The sequence below is a fragment of the Schistocerca serialis genome, chromosome 6 (genome assembly GCF_023864345.2).
Source record: "Schistocerca serialis cubense isolate TAMUIC-IGC-003099 chromosome 6, iqSchSeri2.2, whole genome shotgun sequence".
NCBI lineage: Eukaryota > Metazoa > Arthropoda > Insecta > Orthoptera > Acrididae > Schistocerca > Schistocerca serialis.
In genome coordinates, this window is record NC_064643.1 from 723,586,230 (window position 1) to 723,610,393 (window position 24,164).

A 24,164-nucleotide genomic window follows, 5' to 3' on the forward strand; every position below is an offset into this window, starting at 1 on the left:
AAAATGTGAGAAATAATCAGCATGTGTATGGGTGTAGGTAAATGTCTTCCAGGGGTCAGCATGGAACAAGACCTGCCCCCCCCCCCCCCCCCCCTCTTAACTGTCTCACTCGACCTGTTACCGTCAAAATGTTAAAAATGGGAATGACACCCATCACCTCAGAGAAAACATGAACACCTCTTCAACTGTTCAACTGTCCTTTTGTCATCAGATTATATCAAGGATAAAAAATCCTTTAGGTTTTGCTCTTTATCAGAGTGCTATCCCTAAGTGTAAAATAAGGTGTAGCAGAAAAAAAGGGCTAATTGCATCTAAAAGCAATTAAAACAGAAAAAAAGAAGGATGACTAAGGCAGTAATAAGAAGAGGTAGGGTCAAGGATCCCCTCACCAAGCAAGTGGCAGGGGCACTCCAAACCCAAACACACCGAACACTGTCCAAATTTAGTTTAAAAGGTTACAGATGAGTAACTTGCTCAGATAAAAGAAACAAACCTGTTTGACTGTCCATATGTCTTCCACCAATATTAGAACCAAATAATCTGGAAGACCACACTTCCCATGGAGAGCTAGAAGGAGTGAGCATTCCACCAGAATGTGAGCTACTTTCTGTAAGGTTCCACAGCAACAACATAGGGCTGGTCCATTACATTAAATAAAATTGTGTGTTAGTCTGATACAACTGACACGAAGGAGACATAGGACAGTGGATTTGTTCTAGAAGTAACGAAAGGAGGAGTGCCTTGCAACAGTCATCTCCTTGATAGTGTGGATTTAATTACAGGGAGAAGTAGCCCACCAGAAACTGGTCCATATCCGAGTGAAGGGAGGTCTTATTTACACCCATAAATCTGCGGCTAGGATAGTCTAAGGGAATGTTGAGTGAGTAATCACTTCACTTCACTAGCCAAATGGGTCAGACAGTTCATTCCCTGTGATTCCCATATGACTAGGAACCCACAGAGAGACAACTAAGCAGGCAATCTGACAAAGGCCAGAGAGAAAATCATGAACAGCAGATATCACAGGATGACAAGAGTATAACTGATCAACAGCTGGATAGTGCTCACTGAGTCGCTGTGAATAAAAATGCAGTTGAGGGCAGCCCGTTTAATAGAACTTTGGACTCTGTTAATGATTGTTAACTCTGCCCAATCACACTACATATTCCTGGCAATGAATGTTTTTCCCATCCGCTGGGAGAAGTAAAAGTATGCCCCATCCCATCCACAGTTTTAGAGCCATTGGTGTAAGTGACGGCAGCACTGCGACTCTTCTGAAGGACTGAGGGGGATGGACATCAACTGAAGCTTTGTGTCCTCAAAATAAATCAGTCCTAATTCATGGTCTGGGTACTAGCCAAGAAGGGGACGGAGCATGGCAGAAAAACATGGTGAGCACATTCTATGTAGGTTAGGCACCATTCTCGGCAGAGGGTCTTTAAGCACGTTCTATCCCACATAAGGACGGGTGACAGGGGTGTCAATACCTTTCCATCAAAAAGAATTGGACAAGTTGGATGCTTAGGAAATTGCTGGATGGTGGCTGCATAAGCAAGAGTTGACACTATCATAACTGAGGAGTTAAGATCTCCACTTCAGCAAGGAGGTTCTCTACAGAGCTAGTCCAGAAGATGCCAGTGGCAGTCTTACTTCACAATGATGGACTGGGTCCAATAATTTTAAAGTCAAAGGTGCCACTGAGCCATAAAACTGGCAACCATAGTCCAACTGGCACAAGACTCAGGGCCCAGTAAATAGGGTGGAGAGTAGCATTATCCACACCCTAAGGGGTGTGGGCAAGGAAACACAGAGTATTAAGCATAAGTATGCAGTTGTTGAACATGGAGCAGCTGTATCAGCTTTTTATCAAAAAATAGTTCCAAAAAGTGGGACTGTGCAACAGCATCAATGTGCTGGGTACCCAAGTACAGCTCTGGGTTTGCAGGGACCATGGCACAATGACAGAAATATATGACTTTCATTCCACAGGAGAGAACAAGGAAGCCATGGGAAAGGGTCCAAGCACAGGTCCTACAGACTACTGCTTGGGACTAGCATTCAGGTAAGGCTACAGATTGGGAGATGCTTCAAATGCAAAAGTCTTCAACATACAATGTGGGGGTAACACAACTGGTCTAACAGACGCCATTAACCCACCGATGGCAAAGAGAGAAAGCGTGTAACACTTGGCACAGTGCTCTGCCAGATGCCATTTCTTTGGATCCATGAGGAGATGAACGATGTACCAACTCTAAACAAACACAACCAGTGGGATAAAGATTGGTAGGAAGCCTCTAAAGCCCATGATGGAGGGCAAGTAAAATTTTATGAAGCTAAGCAATGCCATATGCATTATAAAGGTAAAAAAGAGTTTAAAAGAGAGTTTGAAAGGTACCTCAAATTGGCTGATCGTGAAATAACCAGATTTGTGTGGCATTTGGATGTGATAATGGCTCAATGTTGGACTGCATAGGAACAAGAGGGTAGGCATATTTTTCATCACCAAGGTTCTGCTCAACCACATCTGACCACCACAAAGAAGGATCGTCAAGCACTTTGTAACCCCTTCACATCTACACCTGCCATATGAGAATAGGGAACGGACTCCCTGCAAGATTCTCTGTCATCACACGTTATTAGTTGAATACTAAAGACTACGTGCAGTCAGATTACAGAATTAACAATCTGAGTGTAGACAACCATTAATGCCTTAACACAGACAGCTGCACTTGGAGTGGTGCCACGATTGGGACACATGGACTGGTGATGAATGACATCACATCTTGTTCAGCAATGAATCATCATTCTGCTCTACCGCAGGTGATCCTAGTTGGCAAGTATGTCGGTGAACTGGGAAGAGGTCCCATTCTTCCAATGATTTGGAGAGGCGTAGCAGTATTACACATGGTGTGGGGACCTATTGGGTATGACTTCAGGTCATGGCTGTTAATGATTGAGGGAACTATGATGGTACAATGGTACAACACAGGCATCCTGCATCCTCATGCGTTACCTCTCACGCAAAAGTACTGTGGTGCCATTTTTCAACAGGACAATGTCCATACACACAGGGCACTTAACTACGAACTGTCTGCACAACGATGAGGTATGGCAAGGGCCAGTGAGATCCCTAGATCTTTCCCCAATTGAACATCTGTGGGGCCAGCTCAGATGCCAACTTCATGCCAGTTCCAGTACCCAGGATACGAAGGACTAGGTACAACAGTTGTGGGTCAACTTGCATCAAGAGAGGATACTATGACTTCATGATTCCCTTTCCAAACAAATCCATGCACATATGCAGACCAGAGGAGTTCTTTGAAAATCTGACTCGATTTTTTTATCATTGAAATAACATCACATACACACTTAATGTTTCATTCCATTTCCTCCTCCCATTCTGTATATTTCACTTTTTTGTCAAGCAGTGTCTAATTCAGACTAATGGGAGATGGACAAGTGGACATTTTCAATATGTATTTTATACTTTCATAAGGTAGCCAAGTAAGAAGAGAATGCTGATGCTGTTGCTGATGCAAAGTGGGCTGCATGGTGTTCAGCAAGGAATGACACATCTGCATTGATACCATCCTGAAGAAAGAGACCTGGAACAGCTGTTGATCTATGAACCCTGGAGGACTATGTAGCCTGACCCATACTTGGGATGAAGAGGCATATGTTACCAAGGATGAGACATAGCACTCTCAGCATTCCAGCTTACTGTATTTAATTAGACAGCAGACCTTAGCATGGAGCACTTACAAGTGTTAAGACTGATCTGTGAAGGATGTCAATCGAATCGTTGAAGTGCCCTTTGATGAGCTTGAATAGTTATTGCCATGTCTTTGGTCTACCATGGCATGGGACGGCAGCAGAGGGAGCCTGTAGAAAGGAGAACAACAGTTCCAGTGGCACAGGCGTTCCCATTGGAGACATCTTACACCACATCATCAATGCTACCTGACACAGGGTACAAAGTCAATGGCATAGATATGTAACAGCAAACAGGCTTAAACAGGCTTCTTCAAAAGCCCAATGTGGCAACTGATCTCTCAGGGGTGATAAGGAATTGACAGGATCAATGGAAACTGGTTACTTATCACAAAGGTCACTGTGTAGCAAGCACTGTAGCAAAGACACCACACTGGGAAGAGATGGTAAGGTTTATAGCTGAAAAGATTACAAGTGGCACTACAGTGGGTAGGACAATTGTAACTGAGGAGATAAAGATCAAGATTGGAGTGAAACTGGTCAATCAGAAATCCCCATCCAGATGACATGGTACTTCCCTATAGTAGGTGGTGCACATTTAAATCGCCAAGTAGGAGGAAAACGGGAAGGGTGGTGTTGGACTAAAAAGGTCATCTCACAGTAAGAAACTGCTCTGCCTGAAATTAAATAAGCATTACAAATGGTAATTGCTGGGGTCATTTGCACTCTCACTGCTACTGCTTCTACTGTTGCACAAAGCAGAATCCACTCACTAACGATATCTGTGTGAACCAATGCACAGACTTCTCCAGATGCTAACTCAGGACAGTACAGTTCCAACAGAATGCACAGTAACTGTGAAGGTTTAGATAATGGTTACCATTGAAATGTGTGTCTTGGATAACAACACAAAACACAGAACAGAAGGAAACTAGTTGTTGTTCTGGCAGGTGACAGTAGTATCCACTGTAGCTCCATCAGATCATCACGATAAAGGTATCCTAGTTAGGTGTTAAGGGGCCAGGAAAACATAGAATTGATATTTGACGGTTTACCTGACTGATCAAAAGCAGCTTTAGGAAACTGGTTCATAAAACCCGGATATGGGAGCTGCACGTAAACTTAGTAAATGTGAACAGTGCAGGGCTCAGTTAGCAGCTATCGAATGAGCAACAATGACTGCAGTGGACACACAACCCTGGCTGGATGACAGTCACAACCAGGTGGTCACAATACAATGGAAGCAAGCTACTGTGAAGGAGCTACTGCTGGAGGTAGAAGGCTGTTGATACACAGATAATTAGTCTGATATTTTAAGGTTTGACGAGGCCAATTTTGTGTGTTTTTATTATCTTGTATAAACCTGCAAGATTCTTGTATAGAAATGCATGATTTACCTCTGTCTGCTAGTATGACAACATTTATTATTGCTGCCAATTTCGATTCTCTATCACCACCATCAGCATCATTACCATCATCCTGATGGTAGGTAGTTTTAATCGGAAATGGTAACAATAGTAGTATTCACGGTATATGGTGTCACTGAAACATTACTTTCGATAAATATCTGCAATCAGTGGGCAACCAAACAACTGAAATTTTGTAAATACCAAGGATGTGCTGAGACCTGCAGGTTTGATCAACCTATGGCCCCACAATCTACATCAGATAGTCAAGGATACCCTAGTAACGTGGGTTGTCTGCAGAGGCACCTGACTCACATCTCAGCACAAACAAAAGAGATTACTATGCATGAAGAACTGCCTAATCACTCTGATGAGGCTTTGTGGTGTCGTCTGTCTTCCCCCCACTCCCATATCGGTATCCGAGATGGCCGCCGAGAGAGATACACAGGTATATTTCTCCACAAAAAGTTCTTATTTAAGAGTAAAGAATGTTAAATTCAAATTTATTTTGTTTTGTATACTTGCTGTAGAGCCTGTTCTTGTTACACAAGCGAATATTCAGCGTGCCTATTGCAATTTTTCTTAAAAACAACTTTTGTCGTTTGAAATCCCGAAGGTAATGAAGTAGGATGAATTTTTTGCGTGACAAACACTGAAAATTGTACTTATGTTCCCTTAATACTACAAATATTAATTAAAACATGGTAGCTACCAGTTTCAGTATCTTTTATTCTCGCCATAAAAGTTTCCAAGTTACACTTTTCAACACATCTCACACTGTTTACCAGTTAGATGAACGCGACCTAGGCCTAAACTTCCCGAATTCAAACATTTGAACGTCTTGGTACCGCGAATTCCATAAAAATACATTTTTTGTAATTATATCTCTGAACCAGTACACAAATAGCGCGCATACAACCAATCTCAAGTCCTTGACAAACTTGCATTCTTGAAACATAGTTGTTCTTTTTGAAGCTGACACGTGTGGGAAATGTGTGAGCTACTGTAGGGCAGTGAGGAGCAGGACTTGTTGTCCATCTTGTAGGATATATTTTTACTGGGAGGGATGCAGCAGACATCATATGGAAAACAGAAGAGGCGCTCTCCTGGAACTGCAGCGTATGCAGTAGGAACATTTTGATTGAGGAATAGGAAAGGAAACTATCCCCTTCAGGTACAGTTGTAGGAAGCAAGGCAGGAATTTATCAGGATCAAAGGAGACAGGGAGGAGAGGAGGGTGGTTGGAAACTGGCAGTTGGTAGAAAGATATGGGAAAAGAGACGAATATCCGATAGTTTTATTACCAACACAAAAACAGGTATCTATCATGGCCAAAGTTACGTGCAGAAGAGCTGCAGGTGGCTGTGCAGATGCCGCCCCTCCCCTGTCTTCCCGTATTGGAGAGAACTGACTTGATCAATTCTCAATAAAATAATTTTTTTTCTTTTTTCTCCTATTGAGAGGCCAAGTAGCTTGGACACTGGGCAGCCGTCACAGTATCACGCCTTCAGCGTGGGATATTAATGTGTTTGGGTTCTCACAGTCAGGATTGATGAACAACGGATGCCTTTGGTGAACTTTGTTCAACTGCCTCCGTCAACTGGGTGGCGCGGGATGAATTACGTGTTGCTCTTGGCGCGGACGCGCAAGTAACTGCGCAGAAGCTCAGCTCTCTATTGCCCGTCGGCACTAGTCCTGTTAACACATTCCTGTTCCACTCTCCTGTGCCATGACAGATTTTCGTGAGCTGCACTTCGAGTTCCCTCGGTTGCCTCGCCCCTTCACTAAGCACCAACGTGTATCCACATTCAGCACAAAACCTCTTCAGGGGTAAGTTTTTTGCGGCAAATACATTGTTAATTTGATCACCTAACTCTAGATGCCCACACCCTCTCCACTCATCTCCACCTGAATAAATCTGGTGTAAAAGTGGGATACATCTCAGCATCCGGTCCGGAGTAGTGCTCCTTTTGCAGTCGGCTGCCAGCAGTAACTCGCGTGTTAACGATGGACGAGCGCACGGCAAAACTTTTTGGTGCGCCCTCTGGCTCAGGGTAGAGCCGTCGGCACACGGACCGTGCTGTCGAACGTCAACGTTGAGCGCGCCGAGTTCAACGTGCTGCTGAACGCTCTGGAACGAGGCGACTCGTGCGCACAGTAAGTGGGCCCCAGTGTGGTAAGCGCGATCGCAACGCCCTCCAGCGGCAGTTGTCGGCTGCATCTGGCTCGTACATCACACTGTTTACGAAGTGGACGGGCGAAAAATTCCCATATTAGCTCTAATAAAATGCACTTTTCTCCCTTGTCCATATGTTAGTCAGGTTGTGCTGTCTACGGCAAAAAGGAAAGTACCATGTCCAGTCAGTATGGACATTGGCTTGTGAAAGTTCCATTACAAACAGTGCGCAACAGTAGTTCACACCAGATAAAAATTAATTCATCGTTCTCACTTTTTAGTAAAAGCCTAAGGTCATTCTTGTTTGATCAGTTCCCACTTCGTAGCAAAATCTCTAAATGTGAATTACAAAACTCAAAAGAAAGAAAAAAAAAAACACCAAAATATCTTACTGCAAGTAGTGCAAGGTGGCCTGTAACATAAAGCCAATCGAACAAGGTGAAGGGAATCGAATGAACTCTAATATTATAGTATGCACTTATACTGAACTAATAAGAAAGCATCAGAACCTATTAAAGCTAATATTAGAAGAAAAATATATCGGTTTAGTGGCATGAGAACCACCAATTCTTCATATGTTCGCTTTGCAACAGTAACGCTACTCGCTACACTACCGTGACTGCATGTGTTAAGAGACCGGATCTAGATTGTTATGATTTCCTGAAAACTATACTACTAATTGAAATTTAATTATAACAAATTGTACCAACAACAATGCGTTTTTAATGGATCCTCAACATGCTGCCAATTTCAAATGGCCTACTCTCATAATACTAAAGTTACAATGATTATTTTACCACGGATATGACGTTTGTCATTTTATTACAACGTACCATACAATTAACGGAGGGTTTTCGAGTGCTTCCCAGTTTTCTGGTACTCAGAAACGGTATACGGGCTTCAAGTGGAAGCCAATATGGCGCCTCACAATTCTGCACCGAATGGAAATGGCGTGCATGTGTCGTAGCTGGCGTCCTGCCATCTCATCGGTCAACGTTCAATCGCACGTTCAGAATATCTGACATGTCAGATATTGCTCTGCACGTTCGGAGATACTTCCCTACGTGCTATTCCACGCTATGACTCCAGAAAGTCGGCATGCTCAACGATCGGCTGCACGGTCCGTGTATCGACGGCTGAAGCCAGCACTGTAAGCGCGTGAGCCCCATTCCTGCTACGCCGCATATCCCCAGCGTGGAACCTCCGGTGCACATGTGCATGTGTGACTGAACTACCCTGCCGTGCGCGGGCCGCTTCGGTGGCACTATGCCCGCTGCTGTACTCGGCTGTTCTGGCCAGCCGTCTCGTCGCCGCCGGTTACTGCCTCTCTACCACTCGACGCCCGTTCGACAACTTCTTGCTGTCGCCGTCAGAGCGGTAGGCTCTACAGCTGTGTCATTCTCACCTCACCGCCGCTGTCCACATGTTGCCACAACGCTCAACACAACAGGTGTTTTTTTTTTCTTTTTTGCGACTTCCAACTTCTGAGGTCATCAGTCGTCAACACCACAGTCTTCATGCGAAGCAGTTAACGTGTCGCCAGCTTCTGCTTTTGCATCATGTCGCCGGTCAATGTGCGAGCCGCCTGGCACCCTGAAAAAGTATGGAGCCTTTGCCAAGTAAGATTGTTGTACTTCGTTACGGTATGCTGCAGGGCCATTTGTTGAAACCATGCGTCCAAAAACCCTACCTCGAGGTGAAACCACCTCAGAGAATGAGGATAAAGACATTACTGATTCCTTGCACCAAAGACTTACTGATGCTACGGTCAAACACAAAGAGTAGGAGGAGAAAAATGCTGAACTGCGAAAACCAAGTAGCCCAAGCCACTATGGAAACCCTGATAAAGATGGATTTCAACGTCCAAGCTCCCCTTGGTGAAGCTGGGGAGTCTAACGTAGCTCGGCTACTGTCGCGCCTACCCCCTCTACTACTGCCAGTAGCTTTTCCATAACTGCATTCCCTCTTTCTCAGGAAAGCCCACTGATAATGTGGAAACCACTTTGCAAAAGGACGGTGATGCGGGTCGAATTTACACCTGGCCTGACACTTTCCTGTAGAATGTGGCACGACTGAAATTCGCTGAAGATACAAATGTCAGATTTGAAACCCTGGCAAAAGACCTTCTGACAGTCGTAGCGTTAGTTACTGTTGTGACAAACTGTCCAGCCACAGCCAAAAGAAAGGGCAAGTTTTTAACCAATTTGCCGGCCGCATTAGAATCGTCTCATTCAAAAGTTATACCCTTCATTGGGACACAACCCGCAATGACAACCTTCTTGAAAAAGCTGAGGTGCGTGCAATTGATGTCTTTATCCGCAGCATCAATCTGCAACACGGAGAAGTACTTAAGGTCGCCTCTCGCATCCCTGCGTGAAGCAACTGGACACTTTGTTGCTGCTCTAGCACGCAACAGTGAGCCGCGCTGCGTGTTCATTAATGAATCTGAGTGTGGCTGATGCAAACGCGTCGATCATACGGCTGATTCGTGTGTTACCTTACTCTTCCCACTGCCGACGCTTCGGACACTTAGGAATGCACTGCCCACAGAACTGAAACACACCAGTTAACTCCCTACCGTAGACCACCTTATTAACGGACGCACAACCTGAGAGATTTGATACTGCTTACATAACATTATGTCTTACTTTGACACGTCTAACACAGAGCAGAAGCTCTTTAGATCGACCCCCATGTTAGGAACAGTTCCTATCTTCGCCCATTTCCTCTCGGCTTGCTTTAATCGATGAGATACATGTCCTACAGAAGTTATGGCGAAATTATCAGGTTATCCAACCACATGCTGACAGATTCTGCGATTCCACAAGGCACATTTCAATGTAAAAGTTACGGCATTTGCCACTGGATTTAGTATTACCTGCTTAACGAATGGACCTGCAGAGAGTTGATATCACACTCGTAACAGATAGAGGCCAGTTCTGACACATTTTGGTGGCTCAGTTCCTTACGCCGCCACAGGGACAAGGTCACAGATGTCAGTTCTGCCAGATACCGATGGATGACTGCCGCCGGCTGCTACCGTGTTAATTTCAGTCTGCCGCTATTTAATTCAGACCCTAGTGCTGAGCTACCCACGCTATTCTTTATTTCTTCTTTTGCTGATGGAGGATAGTTCCTTGTTAAACTCTCCCACCAATGCTGGTACTCTATCTCCTCTGTTCCAGCCAATATCACTGAGCGATCTCGTTTCCCTTCCTACCACGTCGACCAGGCTCTTTCTATAAAACACTGTCGTGAGAATGGACACTCTCCGAATACGCAATTGATACCTAGTTATGCTCTTGGTCCTGTACCATCACCAACTAGATAATTCCGATCCACCCCCATTCAGTTGTTATAGTCTTATATTCTTGTGACCCTGCCAAGATGTAAGCAAACCCGTTCGTCTTGACTAGGATGTTGATTGTTGGAGTCCCATCATAAGGTCTATACAACATATATGATGAACTTGACAACCTCCTGTTATACATAGATGTGTTGAGCTTCAGGAGAATGTCCTTCACATGAATTGATGACTTCGATTTATACCTCAACGCAGAGCCCTATAATTTGCACTCTTTTCTGTCGCCAGCTTGTTGTTGAGATCTACCTCTGTCGCACTCGCTTCCCTACAAAACATCTTTGATCCCTCACCAGCGTTCACCTGTCGGGAATAGGACCCAACACCTAGGGAAGCCACCGTCATTCCTTCCTATTTCATGCATTTCCTGTAGCCCAAGGAACACACTATCGGGCATTTCGCAAATGCTCCGCAAAAACAAGTTTATATCCTCATACAATTTTCCTAAACTCTTGCCAACCCAATACCGATACAGCAAGCCTACGTAGTGCGCAGTACAAGGATTGCTTGCGAAACTATTGTTTGGATGAAAAATCACCAACCCCAAGCCTATCCGGAGATTATCCTCTCTGTTTATTTCCACGAGTTTGCACACGCAAACTTCTGGCCACGTCCCAGGTTTGCTAGCGAATCAGTTGGCCCAACTTCCAAATAAAAGTTGTGGAAATTATCATTTTATAAATACTAAATTACTAACCAGTGACAGTAGAAAAGACTTATATCTGTTCCCTTTGTGGTTTTCCTTCATGATCGCATTTTACACCTCCAGCCACAAGTGCTGGTCGTGGTTTCCCGCGAGAATCAGAATTTACTACCTACGCCTTTTTCAGCCCTGGAATAGAGGTGTTCTCTTACAGTCCCTACTTCACGAAAGAAAATGCTTGATCTGACATTCATCAGCAGTAATTGGGTCGTCAGTCCCTGTGTGCTGAGCGCTCTGTCACCGACCTTTAGTGATGAGTGGTTGTGCATTAGTATCATCGTTGTCTGCCGAACCCTGTCTATTAGAATCCAATCCTTCAGCATACTTCAAGCTGCGGACTGAACCAGTTTATTAGCATCCTTATATCGCTTCTGTCATTAAACTGAGCGATATGAATTTCCGACTTCATCTTTTGGTTGTGAATTTGGACTTTTAGGTAGTCGAGTTACCGTCGCCGCTGTGATCACACGACCTGCCTGCGAACTCGAGTGCTGCACTGAATACCCTCCTTCTGTTATCTACCGTGTGGATCTCTGCTTCCTACCTAGTGAAACAAGATGAGGTGTGGCATTATACCCCTTTGTGTAACCACCGTTGTTGGATTGCCGTCATTTCACATTCAACCATCTCGAGTTGCTTAAACGTGTGAACAATCTATTGCATACGCCGCATCAGGCTATAACATTTACAGAACCCGAGCTGTTACCATTTTACAATGAAGAGGCTAAATTACAATATGTAACAGAGGAATTAATAAAATGTGAACATGCTATAGTTAGCACTAAGCAACCTCACGCTTTCGTTCCCTGAGAGATGTAATCAATATAGTTAATAAAGTCGGTGAATAATTATGCAACATCGCTGATGGCGTAAAGCGAACGTGGTTTAATGCAAGAGGATGTATACTAAAAACTGTATTTGCAATATCCGTCCACACTGATGCAAACCGTTGGAACACTTTCATACATCGTGCACTGCCCTTTCAAATAATAATCATGGTATGCTCACCTGCCCACATGTGCGACTTAAACATTTAAAAGACACCGGCTCGCCACCACCAAACTTATTCGAATACTCACCACTGCATTAACTCAACAGTATGAGAAACTTAAAAATGCTGATACCCAATATCTCCAATCAATACATGAAAATTTATCCATTCCTGCCACACACTGAAGTGATAAGAACAATGCAAATCTTCCTCCACAGTACTCGAGCAGCTCACACGTAAACGCCTTACGTACCACCGTCCATCTACGCTTACTACATAAACTCAGATCCGTCCTCTTGCCTGTTGACTGCTCATGGGTGTATTAAACAATATCTCCACTTGATTTGTGGCATCTTTGAAACGATTTACCCCGCACTGGAGAGGACAGATTTGATAAATTCTTAAGAAACCAACATTTTTCTTTTTTCCCCTACTGAGACGCGGCAGCTAGCTTGGACGCTGGTCAGGCCGCCACGATATCACGCATTCAGCGTGGGGTTCCGACGTATCACGGTTCTCACAGTAAGTGGTGCCTAAACAAGGGACGGATTCAGTGAACTTTGTTCAACCTCCTCAGCCAATGGGGTGGCGCGGGAGAAATCATTTGTTGCCTCGGGCGCGGGCGCGGACGCGCAAGGAACTGTGCTGAAGTTCAGCTCTTTCTTGCCCATCGGCGCTTGTCCTGTTAACACGGTCCTGTTCCGCTCACCTGTGCCATGACAGATTTTCATGAGCTACACCTGGGGTTTTCTTGGTCGTCTCTCCCCTTCTCTAGCAACGTATACCCGTTTTCAGCGGTTTTTTTTTTTTTTGACAGCGAACACCTTGTTCATTTGATCATGTAACTACTGATGCCCACTCCTCCTCCGCTCGTGCCTGCCTGAACAAAGTGTTAAGAAGAAGAAAGTGCACCTGCTAGGTACTAGGCATGGGCGAGGTGTAGGCCACCAATTACAAGAAAGCTCAGGGGCACCAATGTAAACCTTGTTGAGCTGTTCCAGTGGTGCGGTCGGACACACCTTAATAGCGCTGTGAGGCGGATAAATGTGGGCCTAGAGACGGCACTGATGGCAGCCATGACAGACTACCTGTCCCATCCTCGTCAAACTACACCTGTGTGCGATACCATGACATGTCCAGTATCTTTGTAAAAGGATCTACGGATGAATAAAACAAAGAAAAACAACATGCTGCTACTACATCACCCCACGATTTCCACGTAACGCAGTTCTTTTGGTCTTCCGTTATTAACTTCCTCAAAATTTTTTGCTATTCTGGTTCTCCAAGTTGTTATGCATTATCTTGTCATTTGGCCACCATCACATTTCATATACAATCAAACGAAACAAAAACATTAGATATAACAACTTACTTCTGTTCTGACTCACAAAAATGAGAGCATTGGTTCTTACAAAGCATGTTAATAAAAAGGCTTTACTTCTGTTAGCCGACTCTCTCTCTCTCTCTCTCTCTCTCTCTCTCTCTCTCTCTCTCTCTAATTCGTTAAATTAAAATCTTTAGCGGTCTTAGCCGACACGCGAGCGCAAAAATTTCACATTCTGCCATCACGAAAAGAATCTTAGTTTGTATACGTTGAGTGCAGAGGAGAAGACTGCCGACGGCTGTGAAACCTTTCAAACAAGAAACACAATGAATCTGGTTGAGGACTAAAGGTAGCTTGGTCACGCACATACTACCTTCGTGTAAGGAAGGCATAGAGACTATGAAACATCGTAGAATGTTTAGCAGCAAGGAAGGACCGACAAGATACAGACCGCAGTTGTCAGAAGACAAACTCTGCGAGCGGACACACAGTAGGAATCCCAGGCAACTGTCAGCGCATAATCGTGATGAGGAAAGTTGAGATTGTGCTGTGGGCCAGAAAGTAACTGGTTTTGCACAGTAATGGGAGTACGACTGATTCAGCGTGGTTATCACATATCGTGGTCTTACCAACTTGGCCCACACCCTCGAATGACCGCGCCTGGTACGTGGTAAGGAGGCGAGTAGAAGAGCAACCGACAACTTGTTCCCAGCTCCAGCAATTCAACGAGGGACTCGTCGAGAGCTCTCAGAACAAAACTCGTCTTGAAAGACAAGCAGTTAGTTTGCCCAACTCCCACTCCCCTTCCCCCCCCCCCCCCCCCCGTTTTTGAGAGACAGACAGAGAGAGAGAGAGAGAGAGAGAGAGAGAGAGAGAGAGAGAGATCAGAAATCTAATCTGACGGGTAATTCTTGTTAGCTATCCGCCTTTCTTTAAGCTTCAGACACACATCGGATTGTCACTTGTATGTCGGCATCGCACAGTATTAACTCGTCTTTCAGTACGAGTTTACTTCGTGTTAGAGATACTTCAAGGCATCAGAAATCAAATTTGCGTAAGGCATATACCGACAAAGTGTATGGATTAATAAATACGATAGCGAGACAGAATCACTAAATACAATCCATTATACCGTAATTTCGATCTAAAGAGTGCGGAGAGAGATTGTATCTGCGATGGCACACAGATGCTAAAAACAAAGCAATGAACGTTGTTACATTTACAGAAGAAAGCCGTTAGAAGACAAGTCGCTTTAGTACAGCTCATTTGCAACACAAAACTGGACGGAAGTGTAGCTAAACATATTGCAAGACACATTCTCTATTGCCTGTTGTGTGTGTAGAATCACTTGTGCTGACTCAGCAATCGAGCTGACACCCTGCCCTGTCTGCATGCAGATGTCTTTGCAACTTTTACCAGGACACCTCACTACAGTCTTTCCCATAAGGAATGTAATACAGCGCACACACCCCTCAATGAGAGTATTCGTCTCATGAGTGTACCAGTACGCGTATAAACTGCTTTAATCAAAAGTTGAACAGAAGTAGGATGAGTGCTCATGCTCATCCTTCTCCACTGCCTACAATAATAATAATAATAATAATAATAATAATAATAATAACTGCCAGTATTTAAGCACCTCAACGTCAACCCGGACTGTACACTGACACATTTCATCTTCTCTTAGAACTCGTCCTCTTGCTACTGCTGTTGTTGTTGTTGTTGTTGTTGCAGCAGCAGCAGTAATAGTACCCGCCAGTGGATCACTTTTATAGGGATACTGGACATGACATGGAATTACAATTTAAGAACAACAACGTAAAAATAATTCATACATAAAGGCATTTACATATTTTCAAGTCTAGCTGGACGCGGCCTTATAGTGGGAGCAATCCCGGCAGCTGTCCGAAGTAATTTAGGGAAACCACGGAAAACCTAAATCAGGGTTATCGTCAAATTCTTGTTCACTTTATGTTTGCTAGCAGAAAGAGTTGTGTATCTTCTGTATCAATAATTCTGTGCGTGGTGGTTATCGAGTTACTTCGTGCATAACACCTATTTTCGACATATTTTGTATCTGTATCGATGTTTCTATTATGTCAGTTTGTAGTATTGCTTATGTAGAATGCTGTATCTATCATGGAAATTCTCTGACTATATATTCATATTTCAGTTATGTGAATTTTTGAACGATTATGTTTAAATTATGCTTGTGGATTTAAATAACTAATGGAATGATTGTTATGCAACATGCTGTAAATGACTTGGTCAATAGTTAGGGAACATAGGGTTAAATGTAAAAGATATGGGGAAGTCTCGCAGCTACGGAAGAAGCCTGGCGGAGTGGAAAAGGTGTGGTTGGCGCGCAAGTGGCAACTCGTCCTTTGTGACGGGTAAGGAGTCTGGACTGAGCAGTGCTGTGGTTAACACCTCGCTAGCAGTAGCGGATCACTGTGGCTCATATTCCTGGAGTTTTGAGGCCAGAAGGGCAGTATTTATAGGCCTCGGATGATGCACTTGGCGATACCATTATCATGGGATGGTTTTTGGCCCTATAAAAATAATTCCGACAGCAAGAAGGTATGTAACAGGGCGAGGCCAACAATATTGCTATGATTGCGTCGCCGCCAGGTTAATAGCCACTGCGAATTGCGCCACCAGCCTTCCACTAAACTGTTTATATTTGGCACTCCGTAAATGAACCAGGTATTTGTGAAATTTGGTTGATTTTATAATAATAACTATGTTGTTTCTAAAAACTCTATCTTACACATGTGATTAGCCCAAATCACAAACCTGGACAGGAATCCTGCCCATTGTCCTAATTTATTATGAGAAAGTGGTTGAACTCGAATTTAATATTGTGTTGTCATTTGCACAGCCAATTATACTTTTTAGCAAGCCAAAAGACTGCTTATGAAAGCAAATTTGTTATTTAAAGAGTTATAGTTTGTTGTGCTTTATTTAGTTAATAATTAACGATAAGAATAGTTACCATTTCTCATACATACTGGTCTAGTTTTGTTAATGAGCATGGTTCTTCAAATCATGAAAGTTTAAGGATCCTCATGTACTAAGCTAGTTAGTTAATGAAGCAATGATAAGGCTCCTTCAGAGCCAGTGTAGTTCGATTTTCATTTTGTTTGGTTGCTTCAAGAGCGAGTTTAAGAAAGAACTATTTACTGTGTTATCTATTCTAATGCAAGTTGGTTAATGCAGAGGCATAGAGACCCTGTACTAAGCAATGAACTTGTAGTTTATGATCATTAGCACATCCCCCGATTAACATTGAGAATCATTTCAAATTTTACCCTGTTCAGTACTGCTATTAGTTTCATGTGTGTCGGTAAATGGTTTTATAAACTGTTGCATCTAGTTTATTTAAGGTACATGTTGTTGAGAGGCTTAAGTTACTGTTTACTATCTCATTGGCCATTTGTTTGTTAGTACCACATTTATCTGGAATGTTAGGTTACTGTGTTGCAGTATGAACAGATATAAGGAAAATTTAGTGTGTGTGTGTGTGTGTGTGTGTGTGTGTCAAGGAGGGTTAAGTTAGCCTTATCATTTTGCTTGGCAGAAGAATGCCAAATAAGACTGGCGATTGGTTTTAAGATGTACTGTTACAACCTGCTTTTGTGCTGGGAGAACGTCTGTTTATAACCAAGAGCAGACGGTGGGTCATGATCTACTGGAGTGTTTGGAAAATGACTGTTCTGTTTCCATTAGGTTATCTCACGGTCACAACCACATAAAAATTCCTCCTATAGGTATAGCGTTAGCATAGATTGCCGTTTAAGGTGACCGGTGTCACCGTTACAGCACCACACATGTGAGTTAGCACAGGTAAGAAGCAGTCGTAAGCCCAGGTTGGCACTCTGTTTTTATTTACGTTTCTAAAGCAAAATTACAAAGAAACACCTAGAATAGATGTTTCACCTTCCCTCCTCTACTCTTGTTTTCGGCTCACCTTGTTGAGCTCCGCCTCGGACGAGAAGCCCAGGCCATAGACGGTGTTGGCGCGCACGTCCGACCACTGCCCGAACTTCTGCGACGTCTTGGTGAACGTCATGTTGGGCGTGATGGTGCTGTTGATCACCGCCTGCAACAAAGCCAAACACTCAATAGTCTCATCCTCTTTCTGCATACTATGCGAGCGTGCCTCGGCCCATACGCAAGGCTGGGAGCACCGCCACATCTTTCTGCTGATGTAAGATAACATCTGGTGTACAAATATGGTCCAAGATAGACGGGTCCAAACTCCAGGGCCACATCCCCTAGATCCTACGTACTTTTTTTGTGCGCGATCATCTCAAAAGTGAAGTGTACAGCGCTCGCGTTTATATGGTTAGAAGGCTGGAATAGCGAATTGCACAGTCTCGTGGAAATCTGCGAACTGTCCAGGGGTGTTTGAAAGAATTCGTAACTCACTGCAGAGACGAGCACAGTACTGCATCCAGACGTGAGGACGACACGTGAAACACACGTTTCAACAGACATGACAGGCTAATAAATTTTTACATATTTGAGTCCGGTTTGTAAGCGTATTGTCATATCGCTGGCTTAGTTGTGGAGTATCTTTGCGGGCAGCCGCGTCTGTAGAGAGTCGAGCGCAGGACACGAAACTGTTGTGTTGTGTAGTGTGTAGCTCTGCATGTGAGAGGCACTGTTAGCATGGAAGTTGAAGTGTTCTACAAGTGCTATTACAGTAAAGTGATAAAACAAGTAAATGATTCAGAGGAAAGTGCGTAAAGAATTAATTTAAAAATGAGTAGTGCCGCCGATAACGTATTTGTGTATCCTCTCGTTGCGTGTCGTACCGTACAGTATCAATCATCCGCGCCGTGTTCGGTCTCCCAGAATGAACCGATGTGAATCAATAGAAATTAGTTACCATAAAAGAGTGCAGTCAAGTGCCAGAGTCTTGTAGCGAGCGTGAGGACGTGCGTTCGATCATCGCGTTTCCGCATTATCAACAATCAGCCACGCCGCGACGGTTACGCGCACGCTCGTCTGAGTGATGTTGTTGACGGGTAATCATCTATTAACTGGGATAAACATTTATGAATTAGAATGTAAACAGTGCAACCTGCGATTTCCTTTAATCGTCTCAGAATATAGTTGTTTATACCAGACGTCGAACAGTGTTGTGTTTTAACGTTGAGTGGCTCCCCTAAAAATGGTTCAAACGGCTCTGAGCACTATGGGACTCAACTGCTGAGGTCATTAGTCCCCTAGAACTTAGAACTAGTTAAACCTAACTAACCTAAGGACATCACAAACATCCATGCCCGAGGCAGGACTCGAACCTGCGACCGTAGCGGTCTTGCGGTTCCAGACTGCAGCGCCTTTAACCGCACGGCCACTTCGGCCGGCTGCTCCCCTAAACCCGCTTGCATAGTTCGATAGATAATTTCAGGCAAGCCAGCAGCAGTGTGGAGCAGAACAATACGACCGCCGCGGGATTATCAGGTACGTGGTGTGGACAGGGCGCACGGTCAAGAAACGGTCCGAAACGACAACCTGTTTAAAGGGTACCACCCCACCCAATTGTACTCCCGGGCGTGTTACAGGTTAGATGGGGACTTCATAGAAAAGTTTACATTTCTACTAACTAGGACAACATTTGATAGTCAAGTCAGTGGCTGCTCTTAACCACACATTTCTAATTATCTCGTGAGCAGCTCTTTCGTGAACCCGTATTTACTGGAACGTTTCGGCTTCTATTATCGTAAACTTTCACCCGTGTCAGTTTTGTCTACTAATCACACGTGTACGATGTATGCAAATTTTGCACTTGGGCGTCTCTGGCGCCCTATCAGTTGGCGCCCCAAGCAGCCGCTTGTGTCGCTTGGGCCTTAAACAAGCCATCCTTACACTGTATTACAGTACCAATTTCTTCCCAAGTAAAAATTTCGTCGAAGGTTCAGTAACCTCCCACTGACACGAAAAGATCTCGCGATGCATGTCAAAAGGTAAGGGATAACTAAATTAAAGACATACACACGATCTATTCACAATGTGACCGCCGCCTATGTTCGACTTCAGCGTGCAATATCCAGCCACAGACGGCAGATGGCACCAGCATTGGAGGATATACACTACTGGCCATTAAAAAGGATCAGCTTTTCAGAGTATTCACACAAGGTTGGCGCCGGTGGCGACACCTACAACGTGCTGACATGAGGAAAGTTTCCAACCGATTTCTTATACACAAACAGCAGTTGACCGGCGTTGCCTGGTGAAACGTTGTTGTGATGCCTCGTTTAAGGAGGAGAAATATGTACCATCACGTTTCGACTGATAAAGGTCGGATTGTAGCTTATCGCGATTGCGGTTTATCGTATCGCGACGCTGCTGTACGCGTTGGTCAAGATCCAATGACTGTTAGCAGAATATGGAATCGGTGGGTTCAGGAGAGTAATACGGAACGCCGTGTTGGGTCCCAACGGCCTCGTATCACTAGCAGTCGAGATGACAGGCATCTTATCCGCAAGGCTGTAACGGATCGTGCAGCCACGTCTCGATCCCTGCGTCAACAGATGGGGACGTTTGCAAGACAACAACCATCTGCACGAACAGTTCGACGACGTTTGCAGCAGCATGGAATATCACCTCGGAGACCATGGCTGCGGTTACCCTTGACGCTGCATCACAGACAGAAGCGCCTGCGATGGTGTACTCAACGACGGAATTGGGTGTGCGAATGGCAAAACGTCATTTTTTTTTCAGATGAATCCAGGTTCTGCTTACAGCATCATGATGGTCGCATCCATGTTTGGCGACATCGCGGTGAACTCACATTGGAAGCGTGTATTCGTCATCGACATACTGGCGTATCATCCGGCGTGATGGTATGGAGTGTCATTGGTTACACGTCTTTGTCACCTCTTGTTCGCATTGACGGCACTTTGAACAGTGGACGTTACATTTCAGATGTGTTACGACCCGTGGCTCCACCCTTCATTCGATCCTTGCGAAAGCCTACATTTCAGCAAGATAACGCATGACCGCATGTTGCTGGTCCTGTACATGCCTTTCTGGTTACAGAAAATGTTCGAGTGCTACCCTGGCCAGCACATTCTCCAGATCTCTCACCAACTGAAAACGTCTAGTCAATGGTGGCGGAGCAACTGGCTCGTCACAATACGCCAGTCACTACTCTTGAACTGTGGTATCGTGTTGAAGCTACATGGGCAGCTGTACCTGTACACGCCATCTAAGCTCTTTTTGACTCATTGCCCAGGCGTATCAAGCCCGTTATTACGGCCAGAGGTGGTTGTTCTGGGTACTGATTTCTCAGAATCTATGCACCCAAACTGCGTGAAAATGTAATCAAATGTCAGTTCTAGATTAATATATTAGTCCAATGAATACCATTTTATCATCTGCATTTCTTCTTGGTGTAGCAATTTTAATGAGCAGTAGTGTATGAAGCGTGGTGGGGGGAGGGGGGGGGGGGCGCGAAACAGTGCAATCGCTGTCGTAATGCGGAAGCAGAGCGATTTATCTAACGTTAAAAAGGACATTATCACTGGCCTTCGGGCTACGGGTGGAAGCATTTCCAAAATGGCTAAGTTTGTATACTGTTCACGTGCCGCGGTGATTAACGTATACAGCACACGAGAAAACGGCGCTAACCAAAAACGGCGCTGACGCAACTGTACTGCACCACGAGCCCTCGGTGATAGGGGTGGACTACGGCTGCGGAAATGCGTACGCACGAACAGACGTGCCACTGTTGAGCAGCTGACAGACCAGTTGATCCAAGGGGCTACCAATATTGTTTTCCCAACAACCGTTCAGCGGTCGTTACTGCAATGGGCCTTCGCAGCAGGCGCCTGGTTCACGCACCCATGCTGACTGCTGTTCATCGGCGACGATGGTTGGAATTTACACGTCAGAGCAGCAACTGGACGTTCACAGAGTGGCGATAGGTGGACTTTTCGGATGAGTCATGTTTTATGCACCATCGGTCACGTGGCCGTTGGCGTGCACTAGCAAGAAACGTCGGAAAGCAGACACCTGAAACAATCGTCGGGATATATATATATATATATATATATATATATATAGAGAGAGAGAGAGAGAGAGAGAGAGAGAGAGTGTGTGTGTGTGTGTGTGTGTGTGTGTGTGTGTGTGTGTGTGTGTGTGTGTGTGTTCTGGGGCTTATAGGGCGCTCAACGTCGAGGCCATCAGCGCCCTGACACACATTAAAGCGAACGAATGTGGACAGACCTAATAAAACTGAAACACACACGCAAAGAAAGGAGGAAAAGAAGGAAAATGCGACATAAGAAAGCAGAACGTAAGGAATGGGAAAACGTAGCAACAAGAATGCCACAGTAAATTGTCATTGGCTGGCCACTTACAGAAAATTGGGCGAGCTTGTCACACAGTGAGCAAATTAAGATCCTCTCCCTAAAATCTTTGTAAAAAATTTGACATGGCACAGAACTTTAAAACTTCAACCACATTCGTCCGAGTGTTGCCTAAAAGAGATGGCAGGTCCGCTGGCAAGTCAGCCACGGCCCGGTTGTCAGAAAATAAAACGCAATCCAATAAAACGTGGCGCACAGTGACCTGGACGCCACAAGCGCCACACATTGGAGGGTCGTCCCGCCGGAGCAGAAAGCCATGCGTCATAGGGCTGTGGCCTATCCGAAGCCGAGTGAGGAGAACCTCGTCCCGTCGACGGGGCTGAAAGGAAGTACACCACACACGCGTTGTGGGCTTGACTGTACGGAGCTTATTGTCAGTCACTTCCAGCCACTCATCCTCCCACCGACGCATGGCTCGTGAGCGCAACAGCGAGGTGAGTGCGTGCAGGGGTATAGCACACTGAGATACTCGCGGATCGAGACACGCCTCCTTGGCTGCGAGATCTGCCCTTTCATTCCCAGCAATGCCGACGTGCCCCGGAACCCAGCAGAAAGCCACCACCTTCCCCAATCGCTGTAGGTGGAAGAGGGCATCCTGGATGGTCTGGACTATTTTATCTGCTGGATACAAACGTTGCAAAGAGTGAAGGGCAGTTAGTGAATCTGAACAGACAAGAAATTTAGGACAGGAATAATGTCTCAGCTGCTCCGGTGCCCGCAAGACCGCAGACAATTCTGCATCAAAGACAGTATAAAAGTCTGAGGCAGTCGGACCTTGAGGACACGATCCGGAAAAACAACAGAGCAACCAACGGAATCCCCTTGTTTCGACCCATCCGTAAAAACAGCTACATAGCAATCGTCGGGAGGGTCCGGGGAGGAGGGCATTCCCTGAGTGATCTTGTCATTCTGGAAGGCAACTACGCGTCTATCTTTGGGGACCGTGTCCACACATACATGCAATTTGTTTTTCCGCGTAGTTTGAAGAGCACCAAGATGAGTTTACCATATTGCCCTGGCCATGAAACTCCCCAGATTTAAACCCATATGAGAATCTGTGGCACCACCTGGATCGGGCTGTTGGCGCTATAGATTCTCAGCCGAGAAACCTACGGCAGCTGGACATGGCAGTGGAGTCGGCCTGGACCAGCACCCCTGTCGGTGACTTCCAGAACCTGACTGACTATCGCAACTGTTAGCACTGCAGAAGGCGTTTATTCAGAGTTCCGCCAGATGGTCACATTCGTGTGACCGGACATTACAGTATTTTTAACGGCAAGTACAAGAAATAGCATTATTGTCCCGTCAATGACTAGATCATTAGAGAAAGACCAGGAAATAAGCCATACCCTTTCGGAAAGAGCCATCACGCACTCGCCTTGAGCGAATCAGTGACTCCTCGGGAAACCTACGGATCCCGTCCTCTGTCACCACAAGCTGTCGGAAAAAGACAACAGTGGAGATCCTAAGCCGTACCCAGTCTGCAGAACTCGCAGTAACTCCATCACAATCAGGAATGGGAATAAATCGCGACTTCGCATTTTGTGTCTTCATGGCTCGCTCTGAAGATGGGTGAACGATTTACAGCCCAAATATTAGCAGAAGACAAAGTTCAGTTACGGCTGAATTCCCGAAATTTTATGGATCGACAAGATTTATACCTTCAGCACAAGTATTAAGCACGTCCATCAACCATATTCGCATACCTACAATTTTTTTATTTTGTATCTGTGGAAGAGATAATTACCATGACAATGAGGTAGTCACCACAAACAATGAAGCTGTACAAAAAAAAAATTCTCTTGCAGATAACTGTTCGCTCCCTGCATTAATTTCTTCTTAACTGTGATAAATTTAGAAGAATTTAGCACAGGGAGCAAAAGGTTATCTACAACTCACACAGAAACCAGGCTGCAGTTATAATAGTCAGACGACATGAAAGGGAAGTAGCAGCTAAGGAGGGAATGAAATAGGGTTCTAGCTTACCGTCCACACCATGTTATTCAATCTGGACACAGAGCAAGATACATCGGAAACCAAGGAAAAATTTGGAAAGGGAATTAAATTTCAGAGATCAGAAATAAAAATTTTTGTTGAATAATAATTCTATC

The 24,164-nt window shown here is 44.8% G+C and overlaps 1 protein-coding gene across 4 annotated transcripts in view; it reads right to left on the reverse strand.

The window, feature by feature from the left end:
• Nucleotides 1–24,164, reverse strand: part of LOC126484047 (homer protein homolog 2) — a 384,728-nt gene that overhangs the window by 91,909 nt on the left and 268,655 nt on the right. For all 4 annotated transcript variants that reach the window (XM_050107389.1, XM_050107387.1, XM_050107388.1 and 1 more), the window contains exon 3: nt 17,643–17,774. In XM_050107389.1, coding sequence (XP_049963346.1) covers nt 17,643–17,774 — 132 coding nt within the window. The remainder of the gene's footprint in view (nt 1–17,642; nt 17,775–24,164) is intronic.